The sequence below is a fragment of the Jaculus jaculus genome, chromosome 1, assembly GCF_020740685.1.
Source record: "Jaculus jaculus isolate mJacJac1 chromosome 1, mJacJac1.mat.Y.cur, whole genome shotgun sequence".
Classification (NCBI taxonomy): domain Eukaryota; kingdom Metazoa; phylum Chordata; class Mammalia; order Rodentia; family Dipodidae; genus Jaculus; species Jaculus jaculus.
The window spans coordinates 41483622-41507005 of record NC_059102.1 but is presented as its reverse complement, the minus strand read 5'-3'; the positions used below and the strand labels follow the sequence as shown (position 1 = coordinate 41507005).

Here is a 23384-nt window from a genome sequence, read left to right as displayed (position 1 = left end):
TCCGGATGTTTATTTTAGAATGAGGTACCATTTCCTCACCAAAGCTTATTTAGCATGGAGTGCGTATTTTATTTTATTTTTTTTATTTTTATTTATTTATTTGAGAGTGACAGACACAGAAAGACAGAGAGAGAGAGAGAGAGAATGGGCGCGCCAGGGCTTCCAGCCTCTGCAAACGAACTCCAGACGCGTGCACCCCCTTGTGCATCTGGCTAACGTGGGACCTGGGGAACCAAGCCTCGAACCAGGGTCCTTAGGCTTCACAGGCAAGCGCTTAACCGCTAAGCCATCTCTCCAGCCCTGGAGTGTGTATTTTAAATGTGGAACTCTAAGGAATCCTTATTATAGCACAAAGATGTACCCTTAGAGCAATGATTTTCAAAACAGGAATCTGCTCCTTAGCTGCTCACACTGTGATGAGCAAGCCACCAGCCAGGAAGGGTCTTTACTGCCCTTCTGCTAAGGTGCTGCTCTCTTACGTGTTGTACGTGTTGGTGTCCAGTGGCACATAGGATGCCAAAATCAAAAGAAGTTTGAAACCACTGTTCTATAAGAAATATATGTATGTAGATTATATATAGTTCACATGTATACCTGTACATACATGTGTACACATAAATATGGGTTTGTACATACCCTTGGTTATATATCCATAGCTCCATATATCTATATTCTTGTGTGTGTATTCCTTCCAGGAAAATAAGCAAGGACCAATTTCTTTGCTTTAGTTCCCAATTCATTGTTTGGTTTTGAAAATTTTTAAACTCTAAGGGCTGAAGAGAAGGCTCAGTCTATAGTAAAGTCTTTGCCATGCAAGTGTGATGCCTGGAGTTGAGATCCCCAGCACCCACATAAATGCTGGGTGGGTGTTGTGGCCTACTTGTACTTCAGGAGGCAGAGACAGGGATCCCTGGGGCAAGCTGACTAGCTAGACTAGCCTAATAGATGAGCTCTGGATTCACCTGAGAAACCCTGTTTCAATAAACAATGTGGAGAACAATGGACCTCATCCTCTGGCCTCCATACGCACACAGAGAAACATATGTGCTTATGTGCACACATGTGCCCACATACATGCAAACACACATACACATGTGCACACACATACAAAAGAAGTTTTAAACTGCCTAACATTATACCTCGAGATTATCACAGCTTGTGAACAAGCCACAAAGACCACTCCCATAGACTCACAGATGTGATTAAAACACGTGCCAAAAAAAAAATTTCTGCCAGGTGTCATGGCGCATGCTCTTAATCCCAGCACTCAGGAGACAGAGGTAGGAGGATCACCATGAGTTAGAGGCCACCCTGAGACTACATAGTGAATTCCAGGTCAGCCTGGGCTAAAGTGAGACCCGACATCCAAAAACCAATAGGAAAAAAAAAAAAAAAAAAAACATGCAGACCCCTTTTGCCTAATTTCTAATCCTTTTCCACTCTCCCTTGGCTCTCTTGCTTACTTCCCATGATTTCTCTGTGGAGCACATAGAAAATAAGGGGAGCCCTGTTCTCCTTACCTGGAATTTCTACCCCTGGTTTTCCTTTTCTTTTCTTATATGGAGACATTAAGGTCATACAGACTTTGGCAACAACTTGTAACCTTTTCAAGCGAACCATCCTTGCTGGTCTCGTATGCTCACCGCAGATACAAAGCTGTCTCACGCCCACGTGCCATACTGCTCAGCTGTCACCTGCCCAAGGCAGTGTGCTGTAGATACAGTAGCTCTGCCAGACAGCGATAGACTTGGAACTTTAGGCCACAAGTACACTGAATCTAGCCAGTGGCTATATAAAAATATTTAAATAAGAGACATTCCACTATCTGAGTTGTGTTGCAGAAACTCCAAACCACGTAGAAATAGTTATGTGCCTTCTCAAATCAGTGGTCAGCTCAGTCACAGAAAAATCCACCCCTTGTCTTGGGTTACCTTTCCATTAAGTGATCATTTTTCAGATGGTCTATAGATAGAGTCTCTAGCAGTCACCTTCTCATTTCGGACAAAACAGCAAACCAGAAGGGGAGGAAAGGGCTTATTTTGCCTTACAGTTGTGCAGAGCACCTTTGTCACAGTGGGGAAAGCATGGCAGAGCAGGCATCCAGGGTTTCACAGCTTGTCACATCAGTGAGAAGGAGACAAATGGAGAGGCTATCTCTGAACACCCAGTGTTTAGCCTCAGGTTGGCCCTCAGTGATATACCTCCTCCAGAAAGGCTCCACTTCCCAAAGGCTCCACCAGCTGGGAACTAAGGAGGCCTAAGTACAAATACTTGAGGCTATGAGGGACATTTTCTATTCAAACCACCAGAGTTCATGGAGGGCAAGATTGTGCCAATCAGATAGTACAGAGCTACAGCCCATAAACATGTATTGGGAATCCTGCTTCCAGAATTACATTCAGGATGGCAAGTGGGTGTCATCTCAGCTGTTCACTGCAGTATTTCCTGGAGTCCTTTGCTGAAAAGGTTGTGAGATGATCTATCAAAGCTTAAGGAGTAAGTGTGTGATTACTGGTGTCTGCTGTGCCTAGGGAAGAGGGGAGTTTATGGATTATTTAACATCTCTACTCCAAATACTACCCTAGGATTAAAGAGACAGGCAAATCTTTAATAATGCCTTGCTTCTAATCTTACTTGCTACATTTTCATAGCAAAGATGCTTCATCATTGCTGCACTTGGGACTTAATGGTAGATTTTATCCTTATTGGCTTCATATAGATGTTTAGTAAGCTCATTAAGGGATCAGTGGCCTAATTCCTCTGGGCTATAACATCAGTACTTTCGGCTCCACTGTTACCTACCCAGGAAGCTGGCCTGGATCTCTCACTTGCTTCAAGATGTGTCATTTCAAAGCCCAAAAAAATAAAAATTTATTTTTTAAAGAAAATAAGGGGCTATGGATTTTTGTGTCATATTTTACCTTCCAACAGTATTCAGTTCTCTCCCTTCCCCACCCTCTATTAATTGTGCCCTTTGCCCGAAATACAATACTTCTTTTAGTTGTTATGCCCTTCTTTATCCCCAAATGAGAATGCTAACTGATGTAGAGCTATGTGGGGTCAGTTTGAGGCTTTATCTTCAAGTGCTCATTCATTCTTCATTCATTGGTCACACAGGTCCTCTTACAAGGCTGCAGGAGCATCGAACTGGACTGCTGGGATGGAGACGATGGGATGCCTATCATTTATCATGGACATACACTGACAACCAAGATTCCCTTCAAGGTAATGCTTCACATCAAGTTACAATATATATTGATTTATTCAATTCAACCTGTCCCTTGTAGTTGGAAACAAGGCTTGATATGGACAGTTTAATGTCTTTATGTTTACTTTGAAAATGCATTCAGGAGGCTGGAGAGATTGTTTAATGGTTAAGGTGTTTGCCTGCAATGCCTAATGAGCCAGGTTCAATTCCCCAGTACCCACATAAAGCCAGTTGCACAAAGTGGCACATGTATCTGGAGTTTGGTTGCAGCAGCTGGAGGCCCTGGCATACCCATTCTTTCTGTCTCTCTGCTATCTCTCTCTGCTTTCAAATGAATAGATTTTAAAAAAGAAAAATATATATTCAGCCCTCCTTAGCTATTGATTTTGCATGTATAGATCCAACCAATCAAACCATGGGTCCAAAATATGAAAACATTGTGCTTGTATATCACATTGGGGATCATAAGTAATCTAGAGATTATTTGAATTACATTGGAGGATATATGAAGATTATATGTAAATGTTAGTCCATTTTATATAAGAAACTTGAGTAATATATACATTTTGGTATCTTTGGAGGTCCTAAGATTCAATCTCCCACAGATCTTGGTAAATTTGAAAAGTTTAACACTATCTTTGGCTAGAATCTGCTGAATGCAACAATTAAGATGCTCTCTGTGGCTGTGCACCTGCATTCTCACTGATCAGACTCTCATGAGCTGTCTGGCTCTCACAGGAAGTGGTGGAAGCCATCGATCGCAATGCATTTATCACCTCTGACCTGCCAGTCATCATATCCATTGAGAACCACTGTTCATTGCCACAGCAACGAAAAATGGCAGAAATTTTCAAGGTGAGCTCCCATCTAAAAGGGAGAATATTATTGTCTATTTCCTTATAGTTGTCATTGAATTTTATATGGGGCCACAGTAGACCATACCACAGCTGAACTTTGGCCATAAACATGTACTGTTAGGTTCCCACAAATCTGAAGAATGGGTTTGCATTGGGATGTTAGACACTTTTCTAGAATGTTCCTTCTTCAGCTGAAGGGATACAAATACTATCCTCTGATCTCCAGACCCTTTCTGGAAAGCCTTGGGGGTACACTCTAACATGCCTGGTGCCATAAGTCAAAGATCTAAAATGTCACCTGGCAGGAAAATTTGAAAAAAAAACTGAAAATATTTCAGAGCAAATCAGATACTCAGGAGAATCACACTATATTAGAGGGATCCACATTAGCAAAGAGCTTAGACTGGTCAGAATAGTTATGGTGTTAACAGTCAGCCTTCCTTATACAGTGTAATGGATGCAGATTTGAGAGCAGAATTTCCACTAGACTTCTCCCTTCCTCCAGTGTAAGAAGTATCTGTAGAAACATAGCTCTCATGGGAAGATGGGATGTTGACAGAAAGAAAGGTCCCTAGTACTAATTAATGACAACCAGACTTCAGATTTCATGTTACTTTGGCTTCCACTTAATTTTTCCTCTTATTTAATTTAAAAATAACTAGAGGTAAAAAATGCATATTTTTTGAGGTAGGGTTTTACTCTAGCTCAGGCTGACCTGGAATTCACTATATAGTCTCAGGATGGCCTCGAACTCATGGCAATCCTCCTACATCTACCTCCTGAGTACTGGGATTAAAGGCATGTGCTACCATGCCTGGCTCAAAATTTTGATATTTTGTACTCACATCTTCATTGATCACCTGTTGTGTACCCTCTACCCATCTACCTCCTTGAAAGACATAATCTTCTTTGGAGACCAATGCCCAAACATCTGTGAAAATGGTGTCTGTTTTTCTTTATCCTATGCTGGGACAGAGTCTTCCTATTGTCTTTCATCTTTATCCTTTCCCTGTCAGCTTCAAGGTTTCTATGTTGCTGACTTCTTATTCTCACTGGGAAACAGACCATTTTACAACCACAGCCTCTCACTGAATCACTACTCTTCCCCCCCCCCCAATTGGTTATTTAAAAAAAAAAAACTTGTTATTGACAGCTTCCATAAGTATAGATAATAAGCCATGATAATTACCACTCTTCATCCCATTCTCTCTATCTCAAATACACCCTCCACTGAATCCCTTCTTCTTTCCAATTAGTCTCTATTCTATTTTGATGTCATCATCTCTTCCTCCTATTATGGTCTTGTATAGGTAGTATCAGGCACTGAGAAGTCATGAATATCAAGGCCACTTTGTGTCTGGAAGACAGCATTATAAACAGTCCTACCCTTCCTTTGGCTCTTTCATTCTTTCCATCATCTCTTCTGCAAGGGATCCTGAGCCTTGAAGGGTCTGATAGAGAAGTCTCAGTGCTGAACACTCCACTGTCCCTTCTTCTCTGCACTGTAGTGACTTTTGAGTTACCCTAGTGATCATCACCATCTGAAAGAGAAGCTTCTCTAACCGAAAGTGATAATCCACTCTCTTCTTTAATACATCAGACCCCAGAACATTTTTTTGAATCATCGGATCTTGTCCCCTCTACAAAGTGACTGAGATCTTTCCCTTGTCCTGAACACTGGGAGAATAAACAATGTCTTCCCCAGTCCCTATTGTTGGGATCTATAAAACAGCCCAGCCAGGCTGAAATATCTACTATATTTAGGAACTATGAATGCACTTGTCAATTACAGATAGGAAGCATTAATGGCATGTTTTCCTTTATTCCTTTCAGAGTGTGTTTGGGGAGAAGCTGGTGGCAAAATTCTTATTCGAAACTGATTTCTCTGATGGTCCGATGCTTCCATCACCAGACCAACTCAGGAGGAAAGTACTTCTTAAAAACAAGAAGCTGAAGGCCCACCAGACGCCCGTGGACATCTTGAAGCAGAAGGTATTCCTCTCTTGTTAAGCAGGTTAGGAAAATGCTGTGGCCCCAGATCAAACTTTCCATTGACCAGCACAGCCAAATGCTGAAGATTAAGTTCTACTAAATGATATATTTTATTTTTGATTTTTACTTCATAGACCAATAAATTCTCTCATTCCTCTCACCTGAAGTTTCAACTTATATAGCTGCATGCATATAGAATATACCTCTATTTCTTAATTTATTCTGAGTGGGTTAATGAGTGACTGTTGTCTCTGGAATGAGCCTTCAGGATTTTCGGCCCCATAGCAGTTGCTATAGTAGTCCCTTTGAGGAAAGCCTGGGCTCCAATAGCAGCAGCCATCTGACCCAGGTCGTGTGTTGGCCATAGGTACCTTAACTTCATTTCATACAGAGGTCTGTGCAGGTGGGTCCAGGATACTGAGTGCATATGCCAGCCATAAGGTGGCCACCAAAATGACTGGTCCTTTTTAGGAGGGAACTGGTGGCCCCAGAACATTGCTTGTCATACTTACAGCAATCACGTGTTGCTACATGAACCTCCACCCCATGCAAGGGCAGGCAGCTGCGCACCAGGAACGCAGCGTAGCCTAGAGCTTCAAATGTTTCTCTGCAAGCTTCCTGGCCTCATTCCACTTCTGCTGTAGTGGTTTCCAGAGAACACAGAGTGCCACACAGTGAATTTGGAATCTTTGTCCTAAGTCATTAATAAAAAAAAAACTGTCAAGTCAGATGAAATCAAGTGTCCAGTTGATCTAGTTGAACTGTCTATTTGGAGCACATCAAACCCCAAAGCCTTAATTTGTAGACTTCCCAAACAGAGCTCGAATTTAAAACCTGAATGATACACAGCACGAAGGGGAGGGGACCACAGGTAGGGAGCTGAATGACCAGGTGCTAGCATGGTCTATGTAGGAACAAGCCATGGGACCTTGGGCCACTCAGTGTTTCCACATCTCCATTTCTTCATCTGTCAAGTAAGAATCAGTAACTGGCCTCAAAGGGCCCTTCTGATATTGAAATCTCACAAAATCTGTCCCATGGTACATTACACCCCAATTTACCTCCATACTCAGTGTTCCTACCATTCTGGAACATGAGGGGCTTCTCCAAGGGCCCTGGAACATTCCATTACCTGTTCCAATAAATACCAAGAAAGTCCCAGATTGTCTAATACTCCTCTCCTGGGGTTTCAGGTAGCCCAAAGTCTTAGCTGAACTGTAGGTTATATCACCTCTTCTAAATGTCCTCATGATGGAGAGGAGAAAAAGGCCAGAGGCTCCAATTTCTTGGAATAAAAGTGTTATTTCCAGGATGATCTCAAACCAGCCTAGCCTAGCAGGCCAGGGTTGCCTTAAGTGAACAGCACAGGTCATTGTGGAGCCTCTGGGCCAAGTCTCTGCTAAAGTATCAAAGCTTTTGAAAACCTGAACTTTTGGATCTCTTTATTTTCCATATATACATATAGAAAGATAGATATGTATATATGTATGTATAGGGTTTTTTTGAGACAGAACCAAGCTATGTGATCCAGTGGAACTTGCAGTCATCCTGCCTTAGCCTCCTAAGTGCTGAGATTCAATGTTACCCACTGTGTCCAACCTCTCATGCATTTTGTTTGTTTTTTGAGACTGGCTCTCAAAAACCTGGCTGGCCTTAAACAATCCTCCTGCCTCAACTTCCTGAGTACTGGAATTACATGCATGAGCAGCCACACCCAACTCTACATTTTTGAGAACATTAAAAAACCTACCACAAGCCAGGCATGGTGGTGCACGCCTTAATCCCAGCACTCCGAAGGCAGAGAGAGGTAAGAGGATCACCATGAGTTCAAGCCTGAGACTACATAGTGAATTCCAGGTCAGCCTGGACTGGAGTGAGACCCTACCTCGAAAAACCAAAAACATAAAAAAATAATAATAAATAAACCGGGTGTGGTAGTGCACGCCTTTAATCCCAGCACTCAGGAGGCAGAGGTAGGAGGATCGCTGTGAGTTCAAGGCCACCCTGAGACTCCATAGTGACTTCCAGGTTTATATATATATATATATATATATATATAAAATTAAAAAATCCTACCACAGAGGCTCAGAAAATGACTCAGCAGTTAAAGGCACATGTTTGCAAAAGCCTGCTATCCCAGGTTTGGCTCAGGTTCAAATCCCCATATAAACGCAGATGCATAAAGTGGAGCATGCATTTGGAATGCATTTGCAGAACCAAGAGGCCCTGGCATGCCCATTATCTCTCTCTTCTCCTCTCTCTCTCTCCCCCAATCTCTCTCTCTCTTTCTCTTCCCCCCCCCTCTGTTTCTTTCTCTCCTTCCCTTCCTCCCTTCCTCCCTTCCTCCCTCACCTCACAAATAAAATACTTTTCCAAAATCTTACCACAACAAGAGCCAGGCATGGTGGCTGGCTCTTTTATTTGTTTGAGAGAGAGGAGAGAGAAAGTATGGGTGCACAAGGGCCTCTTGCCACTGCAAATGAACTCCAGGTTCATGCACCACTTTATGTGTCTGCCTTTACCTGGGTACTGAGGAATCAGGCTCAAGGCATCAGGTTTTGCAAGCAAGCAGCTTTAACCACTGGGCAATACCTTCAGTGCATCCATCATTTTCTTCATCCATTCATTTGTTTTAGACACCCTAACTTGGTTATAGTATGCATGCATGTGCATATGCATGTTTATGTGTGTTGGCATATGTATGTCTGGGTGCATATGTGGGTACATCCATACGGAGACCAGAGGTTGACATTGAGTATCTCCTTCAATTGCTTCCCACCTTAGTTACTGAAGCAGGGTCTTTCTCATGAACCCAGAGCTCGCTGATTTGCCAAGTCTAGCTAGCCAGCTGGCTCTGAGGATCTTCCGTCTCCACCTCACCTCCAAATGCTGAGATTACAGGCAGGCTGCCACACCCACCCAGTATGTCAGTGGATGCTAGTGGGCAAGCTTCAGTGCCTGTGCTTTCATGGCCAGAGCTTGTTTCACTGAGTTGTCACCCAGCCCTGTTTCTAGCTTTGTGAGACACCACCATGCTGATTTCTATAGTGGTTGTACCAGTTTACATTCCCACCAACAGCTTCTGTCCCTCCCATCCTCCCAGGCATTTGCTGTGTACTTTCTTTTATCTTTGTGGGGGGGGTGTAGTGTGGTATATGCACTGTGTGCGATATGTATGCCTCCCCCCACCCCCACATGAGAAGGCTAGAAGTCACCTAAGGTGTCCAGTTACTGCTTATCTGCATATTTCTTTCTTAAGACAGGATTTCTCACACCTGGAGCTGCTGTCCATCAGTAAGCCCCAGGGATTCTGTGGTCTCTGCTGCCTACAGACTAAGGTTACAGACATGTGTTGTTACAGCCAGCTTTCTTTTCACATGCATGTGCTTGTGTGTGTTTGTGTGTGTGTGTGTGTGTGTGTGTGTGTGGTGGGGACTGAACTCATGGCCTTGTGCATACTAGAGAAGGGCTCTCCAATGAGCTATATCCCCAGCCCTACACACCCAGCTTTTTACAGGGGTTCTGAGGAATTGAAGTTGGTGGTCTCCAGCCCTAGAATTCTTCATTCTTAAACAGCAAGTGCTTTAACCATTGAGCCATTTTCCCAACTAACTACGTGTTTTCTTTCTTCCTTCCTTCCTCCCTTTTTCTTTCTTTCTTTGGGAGACAGAGAATATGTGTGTGCCAGAATCTCTTGTTACTACAAAAGAACTCCCAACATATATTGTGTATCTGTCTTTATGTAGGTACTGGGGAATTGAGCCTAGCCATCAGGCTTTGCTGCTGATCCATCTCACCAGTCCCTATCGTATGTTTTCTTAATATTAGTATTCTGACTGGGGTGAGATGGAATCTTAAGGTATTTTTAATTTGCATTTCTCTGATGTCTAAGGATGTTGAATTTTTTTTCAAATATTTATTGGATATTTATACTTTGTTTTGAGAAATATCTGTTCATATTTGGTTATTAGAATATTTGAATATTTTTGTGCATTTTTGTTCTTTGTATAGCCTAAAAATAAATCTGTCAGATGTGTACTTGGCAGAGTTTGTTTTTCCCCCATTTTGTAGGCTGTCTCTTGACTTTGTCGATTGTTTCTTTTGCTGTACAGAAGCTTTTTAATGTCATGCAATCCCATGACCATTATTCCTGAGCTGTTGGAATCCTTTTCAGGAAGTCTTTGCCTGTGCCTTCCTCTAACAGTTTCAAAGATACAGGTCTTACAACAGGTCTTTAATCTATTCTGATGAGGTTTTTCTGCAGTGTGTGAGATAGGAATCTGACTTCCTTCTGCATCTGGACAGACAGGGTTTCTAGTTGGATAGGCTTTTCTCCATTGTTTTTGGCTCCTTTGTCAAAAATTGGGTGGCTGTGGCAATGTGGATTTTTCTCTAGATTTTCTAGTTTATTCCATTGATCTACATATCTGTTTTTGTGCCAGTGCCATGCTTTTTTGCTACTATGGTTCTTTAGTAAAATTTAAAATCAGGTTTCTCTTTGCTCAGGATTTTATTGGCTATTTTGAGTCTTTTGGGCCTCCATGTCAAGTTTAGAATTGCTTTTTATACGTTTGGAAAGAATATAATTAGAACTTTGATGAGAATTGCATTGGACCTATATTTCATTTTCAGTAATATAGACTAGAAATAGAAATGAATTCTGCCAATCCTCAAGCATGGGAGGCAACTCCATGTCTCATTGTCTTCTCAATTTCTTCCTCCAGTGTTTTAAAATTTTCATTGTAGAGGCATTTTTAGTTTGGGGGCTTTTTGTTTGTTTTTGTTTGCTTCTTTTTGAGGCAATTATGAATGTAGTTTTTTCTGAATTTTTTTCTTAGCATTTTTATGGTTGGCACATAAAAGAGTTATTGATGCTTGTTGGTTTTTACTTTGCTGGAGGTATTTGTCAGATCTCGGTTTTCTGGTGGAGTTTCAAGGGTCTTTTAAGTATAAAACCGATCATATTTTCTACAAATATAATTTTATTTCTTTTCCTATTTGTTTCCCTTTTGTTTCTTTCTCTTTCTTATTGGTTTGGCTAGGATTTCAAGGTCTTTTTTAATGTTTTTATTTTTTAAATATTTTATTTATTTATTTGAGAGAAAAAGAGAGAGAGAATGGGATCACCAGAGTTCCAGCCACTGCAGATGAACTCCAGATGCATGCGCCCCCATGTGCATCTGGCTTACGTGGGTCCTGGGAAATCGAACCAAGGTCCTTTGGCTTCATAGGCAAGCACCTTAACCACTTAGCCATCTCTCCAGCCCTTCTTTATTTTTGAGAGAGAGAGAGAAAGAAAGAGAGAATGGGTGTGCCAGGGCCTATTATCACTACAAACAAATTCCAGATGCATGCATCACTTTGTGCATCTGGCTTTATGTACTTACTGCAGGATCAATCCCAGGCCCCATGAGGCTTTATAAACAAGCACCTTTAACCACTGAGCAATCTCTCCCACCCTCAAGCTCTTTATTGAATAAGAATAGAAAGAAAGAATACCTTTGTTCTGTTCTTGAGTTTAGAGGAAATACTTTCAGATTTTTCTTCATTCAATATAATGCTGACCATAAGTTTGTCATATTTAGCCTTTATTTTGTTGAGGTGTATTACTTCTATTCTTAGTTTCTTTGGGGGTTTTGTCAGGAAAGGACATTGAACTTTGTCAAAGACTTCTGCTGCATCTACTGAGATGATCATTGTGATTTCTGTCTCCTGGGTTCAAGCTCAGCACAAGAAGAAAGTAGAAACGAAGGAAGGAAGGAACAAAGGAAAGACAGAAGAAAGGAGGAGAGGGAGGGAGGGAGAGAGGGAGGAAGGAAGGAAGGAAGGAAGGAAGGAAGGAAGGAAGGAAGGAAGGAAGGAAGGAAGGAAGGAAGGGAAGAAGGAAGGAAAGAAGGGAGGGGAAAGAAAAGAAGGAAGAAAGAAAGAGAAAGAGGAAGCAAGGAAGGAAGGGAGGGAGGGAGGGAGAGAGGGAGGAAGGAAGGAAGGGAAGAAGGAAGGAAAGAAGGGAAGAGAAAGAAAAGAAGGAAGAAAGAGAAAGAGGAAGGAAGGAAAAAAGAAAGAAAGGAAGGGAGGAAGGAAGGAAGGAAGGAAGGAAGGAAGGAAGGAAGGAAGGAAGGAAGGAAGGAAGGAAGGAAGGAAGGAAGGGGCAAAGAAAAGGAAGGAGGGACAAAGGAGGGAGAGAGATAGAAAGAAGGAGAGAGGGAGAGGGGAAGGGAAAGAAGAAAAAAACTACCATGTGTTTCCTGGTCTCTTCTCCAAGCCAAACATTTCTTGTTGCGTCAGCTCTTCCTCATGGAATGTTTACTAAGACTCCTTACTTTCAATTATGAATATTTTGGGTATTGCTAAATTTTTAATGTTGAATTTATCAGTCTTTAAATACAATTTCCATAAGTCACACTCTAGATGACACCTGACAGGACAAAAACAGTGACTCCTTCACACACACACACATTTGAGCTTAAAACCTCAATTATGGGTTTGGAATATAGTTCAGAGGCAGATTGCTTACCCACCATTTGCAAGGTCCTTGGTCCCATTCTGAGCTCTGCAAAATAAATAAGTAAATAAACAAATAACGTGTCTAAGTTAATGCAACTTTAGACTATCCTCTTTTTAAATTCTTACTCTTTTTTATTTTATGCATTTGTTTGTAAGGAGAGAGAATGTGTGTGCCAGGGCTTCTAACCACTGCAAATGAACTCCACATGCTTGCACCACTTTGTGCATTTGCTTTATGTGGGTTCTGAGGAATTGAACCTAGGTCATTTGTTAGACATTATAGGCAAGTGCCCTAACCACTAAGCAATCTCTCCAGCCCTCTTTTTTAATTCTTGAGTATACACTGTGCTCAGGTTGAGTTCATATAAAACAGAATTCAACTTTTTTTTTTTTTTTTTTTTTGAGGTAGGGTCTCACTCTAGCTCATGCTGACCTGAAATTCACTCTGGCTTCTCAAAGTGGCCTCGAACTCACAGCGATCTTCCTACCTCTGCCTCCTGAGTGCTAGGATTAAAGGCATCTGCCACCACACCCAGCTTGGAATTCGACTTTTTTTCATATGGACCATTGTGAGCTTCATCTCCCTATATTTCCCAGTTGATAATAAATTTTAACCTTTTGTAAATGAGAGCAATATATTTACTTTTCCTAACTTGTTTCTTCCTGGCTTGGGGGTTATGTTTTTCAGCCTATAAGTATCTTTTTATTATTTTTTTAATTGTTTCTATCATCTGGTATGGTTTTTCAAACTGGTTTCATCCCAAGTGCCCTTGTGTCATCAGTTGCTTGGAGGGACCTGTGGCCCTTGAGAAAGAGACCCTGGAGTTGGAATGATAGATGTAGTCTCTTCATCTCACCCCCACCTCAAATCCCCTAACCTGTCTTTATGTCTTTATGGAAATGTCTTTATGGAAAATGTGTTTTTATTTATTTATTTATTTATTTGAGAGAGAGGGCCTCCTACTGCTGCAAACAAACTCTGGATGCATATGTTACTGTGCATCTGGCTTAACACAGGTACTGGAGAATCAAACCTGGATTGTCAGGCTTTTCAAGCAAGTGCCTTTAACCACTGATCCATGTCTCTAGTACCTGAATGTCTTTTATGAAATGATGTGGACCCTATTTTTCTATATAGGTAAGACATTGCAAAGAAGGATATTAGCTCATAGCTGCTTGACCACCTCTCCTAATCTTCCCACTTTGTGGAAGTATTTGGGCCTTGATATACCACTTTCTGACATTGCTGCCCATGGTTCTTGAATACTATCATTTCTTCATAGAGTTTTGACATTTTCTGCAGGGGGTCTACCAAGCTCTTTGCATCATCATTCCTACTATTTGACCTTATATAGATATGTGTATGTATTTATTATAAACAAAAATTCTATATCCTTTATTCAGTAAATTAACTCTCCTGTATCTGTTACTTTCTTATTATTGCAACAAAATACCTGACAAAAGCAACTTAGGGAAGGAAGTGTTGATTTCAATTTACTGGTGCAGGTTACAGTGTCCCCTTGTGTGCATGTGCAATCTTGAACACATGTGTCACTTTGTGCACCTGTCTTAGTGGGACCTGGAGAGTTGAACATGAGTCCTTAGGTTTTACAGGTTAAGGCGCTTGCCTGCAAAGCCAAAGGACCCAGGTTCCAGTCCCCAGAACCCACATAAGTCAGATGCCCAAGGTGGTACATGAGTCTGGAGTTTGCTTGCAACAGCTGATGTGCCCATTCCCTCTCCCCTCTCTCTCTCTCTCTCTCTCTCTCTCTCTCTCTCTCTCTCTCTCTCTCTCTCACACACACACACACACACACACAAATAAATAAATAAATAAATAAATAAATAAATAAATAATCTTTTTAAAGCAGAGAGATAGTATTTATTCAATGTGGCCACATTGGAAAGAGGAACAGATAAAGGATTCAATGACCTTCAAGCCCATCTTCCAGGTACTAAAAGGAACTTAGGTTACACAGAGGTCAGGAGGTACATAACTAGGCAGTCCTGGTAAAGGTGCACTCCTGCCCATCACTGCCTCAACCCCAGTTCTATAAAGTGGCCTTGTTGTTTGAGAGGACAAGGTGGTTATCGGGGGATTACTTCTGATTCAGGTGGCAGCCTCCTCATCATGGATAATCACCCTTATTAGGAAGGGGAAGAGGGTGTCCTACAGGTTCCATTGTTCTGGGAATCCAAAGTGACTCAAGAGGAAAGGTTATAGACAGTGAGTTTTCTCTTCCTCAGCCTTGAAGGTGAGGGAGGTGAGACAGTTTAGACAGACACCTAGCACCTTGAGTGAGTAACGTGCCTTTCTGCAGAGGTAAGCAAGTGTCCCAAAGGAGACAGACACAAAATAAAGCAGAGATGTCAAGATTCTATTTTGCTTTTAGTTATTTTGTGAGCCCAAGTGAGGTGTGAATGCCTTTCAGCAAAAGCAGCTTCTAAGTGCCTGTTTTATATTGACATTTTGTTTTAAATCAATCTAGGCACTTTCCTCTAATGAATCCAAATGAATTATCCCCTTTTAATACCCATGGCAAGCATCAGAAGGGTGGCGCCATCAAGGTTGACAGTAGATGCTGAGGAAGTTGGCACATGCAGCCCTAACTATTGCTCTTCTCTCATAGGCTCATCAGTTAGCATCCATGCAAGCACAAGCTTATAATGGAGGGAATGCCAACCCCCTACCCACCACTAACGAGGAAGAGGAAGATGAAGAGGATGAATATGATTATGACTATGAATCCCTTTCTGATGGTAAGAGAAATAGAACCCATTTTTTTCTTTTCTTTTTCTCCAAAACAAATGTTAAGCTCCATGACCAGCAGTAGAGATTACTATAATATTGTTGGAGCTTCTGAATCTACTTGCTTAGAGGGGACAGAGGACAGAGGAAGGAGGACAAGGAATCTAACAGAACAGCACCATTTTCACCTTTTGAGGTTCTGTTGCAACAGAGGCTCTTGGCAGGGGTTTTGGACTGTGGCTGAGTCCTTTCTTATACACCTCCGGCAGAGGACAGCATCACTTCACTGTGCTCTCTTTTCCTCCTGGTTAAGCTGTCACTCTGGTATTCTAGTACAGAAAAGAAAGGCTCATTCCCTTTCCCTCCCTGGATCTCAGATCACCAAACCAACAAGACATTTCCTTCCAGCTTCACAAAAGGATAAAAAAAAATGAGTGATGGCTAATAACACAATTTTTAAAAAGTCAAATGAACTAGGTTAACCACAGGTTACTAAATGAAGGGTTCTTCTTACATGAGAATTAGGTTTCATTTGCACCAAATTAGTGTCATTTTCCAGAGTTCACAAAATGTTTTCTCCAGCACCATTTCTGATGTAGACTTTGATTTTGGTGACCTCTAAAGACAAAAGGATAGTAATGAGAAAATGCCAGAGTTCCTAATTATATAAAATGTTCTCTTTTTTTTCCTTCCTTCTTTCATTACTCCTTCCCTCTTCCCCACCCTCTTTCTTTCTTTCAAGACAGGGGTGTCCTTATATAGCCCAGGCCAACCTGGAACTATTGATCCTCCAGGTACCACCTCCTATATAAACATTATATATTGGGATATATCAAGATATGTATATGTATGTATATATGTATATATATTTGTGGCTCAGTGGTCAAGCATTTGTCTAGCATGTATATAACCCTAGATTTGGTCACTAACCCCCATAAATGTGCTTTATGTGGTCTAATTGTTCTGATACCTATGCAGTTATCCCACACAAGCAACCATTTACTACTGGCATGAATACAACTAACCTACTCTTCACATCTAGTCTTATTCTATCCCCAAATAAAATACTAGACAATGCCCACTTAATATTTATCCTTTGTAATAATTGTTTCATGTCATTTGACCTGAAACTCCATGAGATAATAAAAGGAGGAAATTTTGACAATCATGCAATTTACAACCTCTTCCTGAAATGTCATGAGAATATGGAAATTTTTATGTTCACTTATTCATCGATGTAGACTTACACTGTACTTGTGGATATGCCCTATCAAGGAACAAGTTGATTCAGAGATGAAATGAAATCCACACTTCTGAAACAGACAATCCAGATGTTATTTGCCCCCACAAGAAGTTAGCTCACGAGAATATACATTTACTCTTTATCATAAACTAATTCTGTGCTTTTTCTGTACTTTTGAAAACAGGAAAGGAAACTTTTCAAAATTATTATTATAAAAAAAGTCACTATAGAGCTTTCATTTGAAATAATAAAATGTTTTGTTCAGAATGAACAGGCAAGAGAAGGATCTTTCTTATTGATTTTCCTACACACTGAGTTTCTGAAATAGTTGCATGCATTTAAAAAAAAAGTACATGGTCTTGGGTAGAGTATCAGTGAGAAGTGGGTCCCCACCAGGCTTTGCTCAAATGGTCTCTGGGACCTTGGGTAATGTCTCTTCACCCCTGTAAGTACCTCTGATATGTCATGAAGCGATTCAGTCAAGTGTTTGTGATGTTCTCCCCCTACTTGAACACTAATGTCTCTAATCTATGACAACTAAAGTCCACTGTCACCACATGGTTAGGTCCCATTTCATTGAAAAGTCTAACTGATTCCCAAACAGGCCATTGCAGTTCTCCATGCCTTGTGAAGGCTGTCCTATGCAGCTTCCATAAATGGCTTTTAATTACCTTGCTAAGCATATGCTTTTGATAATAGTTGTGGCAGCTCACTCATCATTCTGCTTTCCTCACCACTTTCTCCATCTGGGATGAAAGGAAAATAAAACTTCAGCTGTGACAAGAAGGAACATTTCCATCCTCTTAGGAAGACTGCAAAGGTTTCTAAGTTTCTTGTAAGCCCTGTTGAGAATCAAAGTATCTCTGCCCAATTGCCTTCCAAAAGCAAATGTGCTTTCAGAGTTCTGTATGCAAGTTCAAGAATTCCACAAGAATTCCTGAGGCACCTAAAGACACTCAGGTTAAGAACCCGTCTCTAAGACCAGGGTGCCCAGTTCATCACTGTGACACCCAGTCCCCTGTTTCCATACACATAAGATGAAGGAATTAACCTAAAGCCCCTCTTAGCTATAAAAATGAGATTATGGAGCTGGAGAGGTGACTTAATGGTTAAGACACCCACCTGTGAAGCCCAAGGACCCATGTAATCCAGATGCACATGGTGGCACATGCTTCTGGAGTTTCCAGTGGCTAGAGGTCCTGGTGTGCCCATTCTCAATCTCCTTCTCTCTCTCTCTCTCTCATTCTCTCTCTCTCTCATTCTCTTGCAAATAAATAAACTGATAAATTAATGCAACTAAAAATTGACAATTTTTAAAATGAGATTATGCCTAGCTACAGAGTTCTTTAAAGATAACTCTAAGGAAGTTAAAAGGGAGGGTAATGTATTTTTGGAGTTGCCACTCTACCTTTTGGATAATACATCATTAGTGAAAATTTATTTCATTTAATTCAATGAAATAATAAGTATGAACCTTGTTGTTTGCCTTGGTTGGGTGCTAACATACATTAAAACACACATTTGCATTCACAACTTAATGTAGGCTTATTCCTAACATTGGCTGCATGGGTCTAACTATTGGATAGATTTCTATAGATTTAAATTAAAGTTATATGAGAAGTATTACAATGTTCAGTAACTGGAAATATATAATGCAAATATAGCATGTTTGGTATAATTATCATTAACATTGTTTGCATGTTTTTCTTTGGAGATAGTGTTTCATGTGACCTAAACTGGTCTTGAAATCCTAATGTAACTGAGGGTGACCTTGAACTCTTGATGCTCCTGCCTCAGCCTCGAAAGTGCTGGGATTGGCTTCATGTCTTTTATTGCCAATCCTTGCATCCTTTAATAGTCAAAATATTAAATTTATATGACATTTCTTGTTTGATTCATCCTATAATCTAAGTTCTTGTTGCCTATGCTGCTCTTCATGTCTCAGCGTAATTCATTTGGCTCTTTGTTTGAATCCTCCTTACCCATACACCCATTCTGACTCTGTTTCTCTATAGCAGATGTCCTTCCTGCTTCCCCTGCTCCTAACAGTCAGGAAGGTAACATCATTTGAACTTGCTGTTTTAACTGCATGAATGTCAGCATTCTGTGTCCCATTTCATGGGTCTGATTAGCATGACATTGTGACAGTTCTGTGCATATAAACATAGTGAAAAGACTGATCTTCTGGCAGCCTGCATGGCCAATTTGCTATAAAGATATTTTGGTCTAAGCATTTGCGGTCTGGTGAGATAGTGAGATGCAAGCTTTCCTGTTTGTCACTTTAAAGGCATTAGCATATACCTCTTATACCTCCGCACTCCGTCAGAACGAAGATGCCAAGAGGCAGAATCTTTGATTAGATGTCACACTTAGATATATTTAAACTCCGATTCTTCATGGTATCATTTAATAACAATCATGAAAACTTTATTTTCCAGTTAATTAAAATTGGGGAAACCTTGCATTTTTACATTACACTTAGTCTTCTCTCACACATACTGGTTTTGACATTTCTGGAAGTACAAGAAGCAAATACTTGCATTCCAAAGGAAGAGTGATTAAGTCATGTCTGTACCATCTGGGGCTTCTCACTGAATCCTTTCCAAACTTGTGTACCATCAGCTTGACACAGGATAGCGCCCTAATGTTTGCACAGTTCTGATTATCAGTGTGAAAACAAGCCTTCTTATTTTGCTTATGTCTGAATGGTACCAAAACTGCTGGTAAGTGAGTCAATTAAACTGAAGTCAAACACATTACCCCCATTTTAAAACTATGCTTCAAGCCATCATTTTGGTAACATGCAGCCAGAGCCTCAGTCTAGCAGCTATAAGTGAAAGTTTATGTCCACACAATGATGCACGCATGGCCCTCAAGGAATGCATGTGGTCCTTTTCACTGAAACCAGCTGACTTATTTTCAGACAACATCCTGGAAGACAGACCAGAAAACAAATCCTGTGCTGACAAGCTTCAGTTTGAATATAATGAAGAAATTCCCAAGAGGATAAAGAAAGCAGAGAACTCTGCCTGCAGCAAAGGAAAGGTGGGTGCAAGTTGTAGTTACCTGATGCTTGGACCTTGACATGCTGCCACTTTCAGGTGGGGTTCCACTCTGCCCCATTCCCTCCCTTCACCTTTCCCCTCACCTTCCTCAGATGCCAAAGTCCACATCGTAATGTGATGGGACACCCACTGCCAGCTGTGGAAGGTTGTCATTAGTTCACCCAGCCAATGCCGACTACAGGTATATGTGTGACAGGCACTGAAGTGGCACAGGAGGTGGGTTAGAGGTGGAGACAGGCCTGTAGACCATGTTTGTAGGAAAGCAAAAATAGTAGTGATCACACTGTATTGTCAAAGACTCAGGGAAAGGATCTCAGGAAAATGCTGTTTGAGAAGGCAGATTTGGTCAAGCAGAAGAAACAGGCCATTCAGGACAAAGGGACGTGCCTAGTGGTTCAGGAACTTACAAGAGGTTTTAAAGGCATTTACACCAAGATCATAAAGAGGTTGTCAAGAGTTATCAGGAATAACACAGAAACCAGAAAAATGCAGGAGACAGCCACATCTTGCCCTCATATGCCTCAAAGCATAAGGACACTGAGCAAAGCTGTCATGCAGTTATAGTACCATTATCGGAGGATAAAATAATAAAATGTTAAAAACTTGGGCCAAAACATAGATACTGAATCCTCTACTAATTCAGTAAATATGCATAGACTGTTCCATGTGTACAACAGTGGATTCTGCCCTGAGGGGCTAAAGGATAAATTAGATTCATGCTAATTCATCCTGACCTTTGGGAAGCTTTTCCTCCAGGCAAAGTGAATGTAGAGAAAGGCTGGACAAGAAGAAGCAGCCTGACAACACCAGAGAAGTAAGGGGAAGAGCTTTGGAAATTTGGAGCGAGTAGATTATTACACTTCTGGGTGAATCGTACCATCTTCCCTTGATAGGTTTACGACATGGAACTGGGAGAAGAATTTTATCTTCCTCAGAATAAGAAAGAAAGCAGGCAGATTGCACCAGAGTTATCTGACCTCATCATCTATTGCCAAGCAGTAAAATTTCCAGGTAAGAGTACGCAGTATCATCTATAATATATAAAGTTACCAGACATTGTGAGTGCTCTAAAATAACTAAGTTGTATGGCTGAAATCATGTGTATAATACTTTCAAAATATTTATTGTTATCATTTACTTTGATATACTTGAAAAAAATCATAAAAAATGTTTGTCAAATGACATATTGTCTTTTCACAATACTTAATAAGAACAGTAATAATTATTATAACACCAAACTAAAATGTATTAAAGACTTAAATGTCAAGATCTATGCTCAATATTTTACATAGATCAATAGATTATTCTAATTATTCTAATTATTCATAATACATCTCTTAGATTAGTGGTACTACTGTTTATTTATTTACTTATTTAAAAGGCAGAGAGAAAGAGACAAAAAAGAGAGTGAATATATGATGTACCAGGGCTTCCCACTGCTGTAAAAAAACTCCAGACATATGTGCCACTTTCTGCATGTGCCTTTACATGGGTACTGGGGAACTGAATCTGGACATCAGGCTTTGCAAACACCTTAACTGCTGAGTCATCTCTCTAGCCCTGCCTATTTTTTAAATTTATTTATTTATTTATTTTCAGAGAGAGAGAGAATGGGCACACCCTCCAGCACTGCAAATGAACTCCAGTCACAGGTGCCACTCTGTGCATCTGGCTTACGTGGGTTCTGGGGAATCGAACCTGGGTCCTTAGGCTTCACAGGCAAGCACCTTAACTACTAAGCCATCTCTCCAGTCCCCTAGATATGCTTTTACAGAGAATGAGAGACAGAGAGAGAATGAGAGACAGAGAATTGGCACACCTCAGCCACTGCAATTGAACTCTAGATGCTTATGCCATATAGTGGGCATGTGTGACCTTGCACTTGCCTCACCTTTGTGTGTGTGCATCTGGCTTACATGGGATCTGGAGAGTCAAACATAGGTTCTTAGGCTTTTCAGGCAAGCCCCTTAACTGCTAAGCCATCTTTCCAGTGCAGCCCCCAAGACACATATTTTTAAATAAAGCAAAATCTGGAGAGAGATCAAGTATTTGCCCAAGATTTCAGAGCATATCAGTAAAGATTATTATTTGAAAGGTGTAGAAATTGACTGGAAATCTATTGGATCGTGTCCTGAAAAACCTGGCATGAAGATAGACAAGTTTCAGGTGCAGCTCAGACCAGGGCACTTTTCTCCACACTTGTCAGTTTGTTGGCTTATTCCCTTTGCATTCACAAGTTGGCTCTGTAGACTTCCAGCGTCAGTCACAGTACAAGAAGTTCTTCAGAACTTTCATGGTTTCTCATTGGGTTCTTTGTCCAGACCTTAACCAATCCCTGAGCTACATAGTGAGGCTTCACCCAAGCTACAAGGATGGGATCATGAGAGGGAAGGAAGTTTTTCCAAGTGGCCCTTTCTAGAAGTACAATGAACTTATGTCAATGAACCACTTCAAAAATTTGCTCACCACACATCCCCTGAGCAGAGCTATTGGAAGTTAGTGCTTGCTGGGCGGTGGAGGGGTGGGGGGTCACCGTAAGAGGAGTCATTTTCTTCAGTGCTGCAGCCACTGCTAAGTCTCCCATGGTCCAGTAAATACACCCCTCACATGCTCATACAAGCAACCCTCATTTAACTCAGTAGGTTACAAAAAAGGAAGGGAAAGAGGAAAAAAACATGAAAGTAACAAAGAAGAGTTAAAATGCCAACCCTCATCATTTCTTGTTGTATTGGTGGACCTTAGATCTCATCAGTATTTTCTGCCATTTGTAAAATAAAACTGATTCTCATGGGCTGGAAAGATGGCTTATCAGTCAAGGCATTTGCCTACAAAGCCAAAGGATCCCAATTCGATTCTCCAGAACCCACATAAGCCAGATGCACAAGGGGGCGCATGCATCTGGAGTTCGTTTGCAGTGGCTAGAAGCCCTGGCATGTCCATTCTCTCCTTCTCTCTCTCTGTCTGCCTATTTCTCTCTCTCAAATAAATAAATAAATTACTTAAATAAAACAGATTCTCCTACCAAGAATGAGAGCAGCTTGGAGTAAAGGGGATATGCATAGGTATTTGAGAGACTTTTTGTTGTGTATGCCCACTCTTCTTATACATAGAGCAGTGGGGACTTTTCTCGGAGTCTGAGTTTCCTTTCCATGGGATACCAACTCAGTTCCCAGCACCAGGTATGAGTTATCTCCCACTTAACAGGTCTCATGTCCAATCATAGATCAGTTGGTTACCCACATGGGCTGTGTGCCACTATTGCGCAGGTGTGTATTTATGGCCTTACTGATTGGTTGTGTAGCTTGCAGGTCTCCCTATTTATTCATGCTTATTGGTGACCATTGTCTCCCAGGAGCTCACATAGCACTTTCCAGTGGCATGAGATCAAGTCAAGGGAGAGCTGTCTCCCCTCACAGCTCCAGAGGTGACTCAATGTCCTGTTATCACAGCCTGTGATGTCTTCAGTAATAGGGTCTTACCTGCTTAGCTCGGGCAGGTAACCAAGTGCTTTAACCAAGAGAAATAGTAAATGATAAGATCATTGAATAAGATCATTGGTCAAAGTCTTAAGCCAACACAAACCCCCACTCTGAACCTCAGTTTTCTGTCTCTATTGCCTATACTTTTAAACACAGTAATCTATATCATCTTTGATGATGTTCTTGGAAGGTACATTTTCTTTTCTTTGTTGTTTTTGTTTTTGTTTTTATTTTTTAAAGAAGGGTCTTTCTCTAGCCCAGGCTAACCTGGAATTCATTATGTAGTC

The 23384-nt window shown here is 41.0% G+C and overlaps 1 protein-coding gene across 1 annotated transcript in view; it reads left to right on the top strand.

The window, feature by feature from the left end:
* Positions 1–23384, top strand: part of Plce1 (phospholipase C epsilon 1) — a 328593-nt gene that overhangs the window by 256414 nt on the left and 48795 nt on the right. Inside the window, exons 16-21 of the mRNA XM_045149602.1 lie at positions 3118–3225; positions 3947–4063; positions 5899–6057; positions 15192–15321; positions 19477–19598; positions 20512–20629. Coding sequence (XP_045005537.1) covers positions 3118–3225; positions 3947–4063; positions 5899–6057; positions 15192–15321; positions 19477–19598; positions 20512–20629 — 754 coding nt within the window. The remainder of the gene's footprint in view (positions 1–3117; positions 3226–3946; positions 4064–5898; positions 6058–15191; positions 15322–19476; positions 19599–20511; positions 20630–23384) is intronic.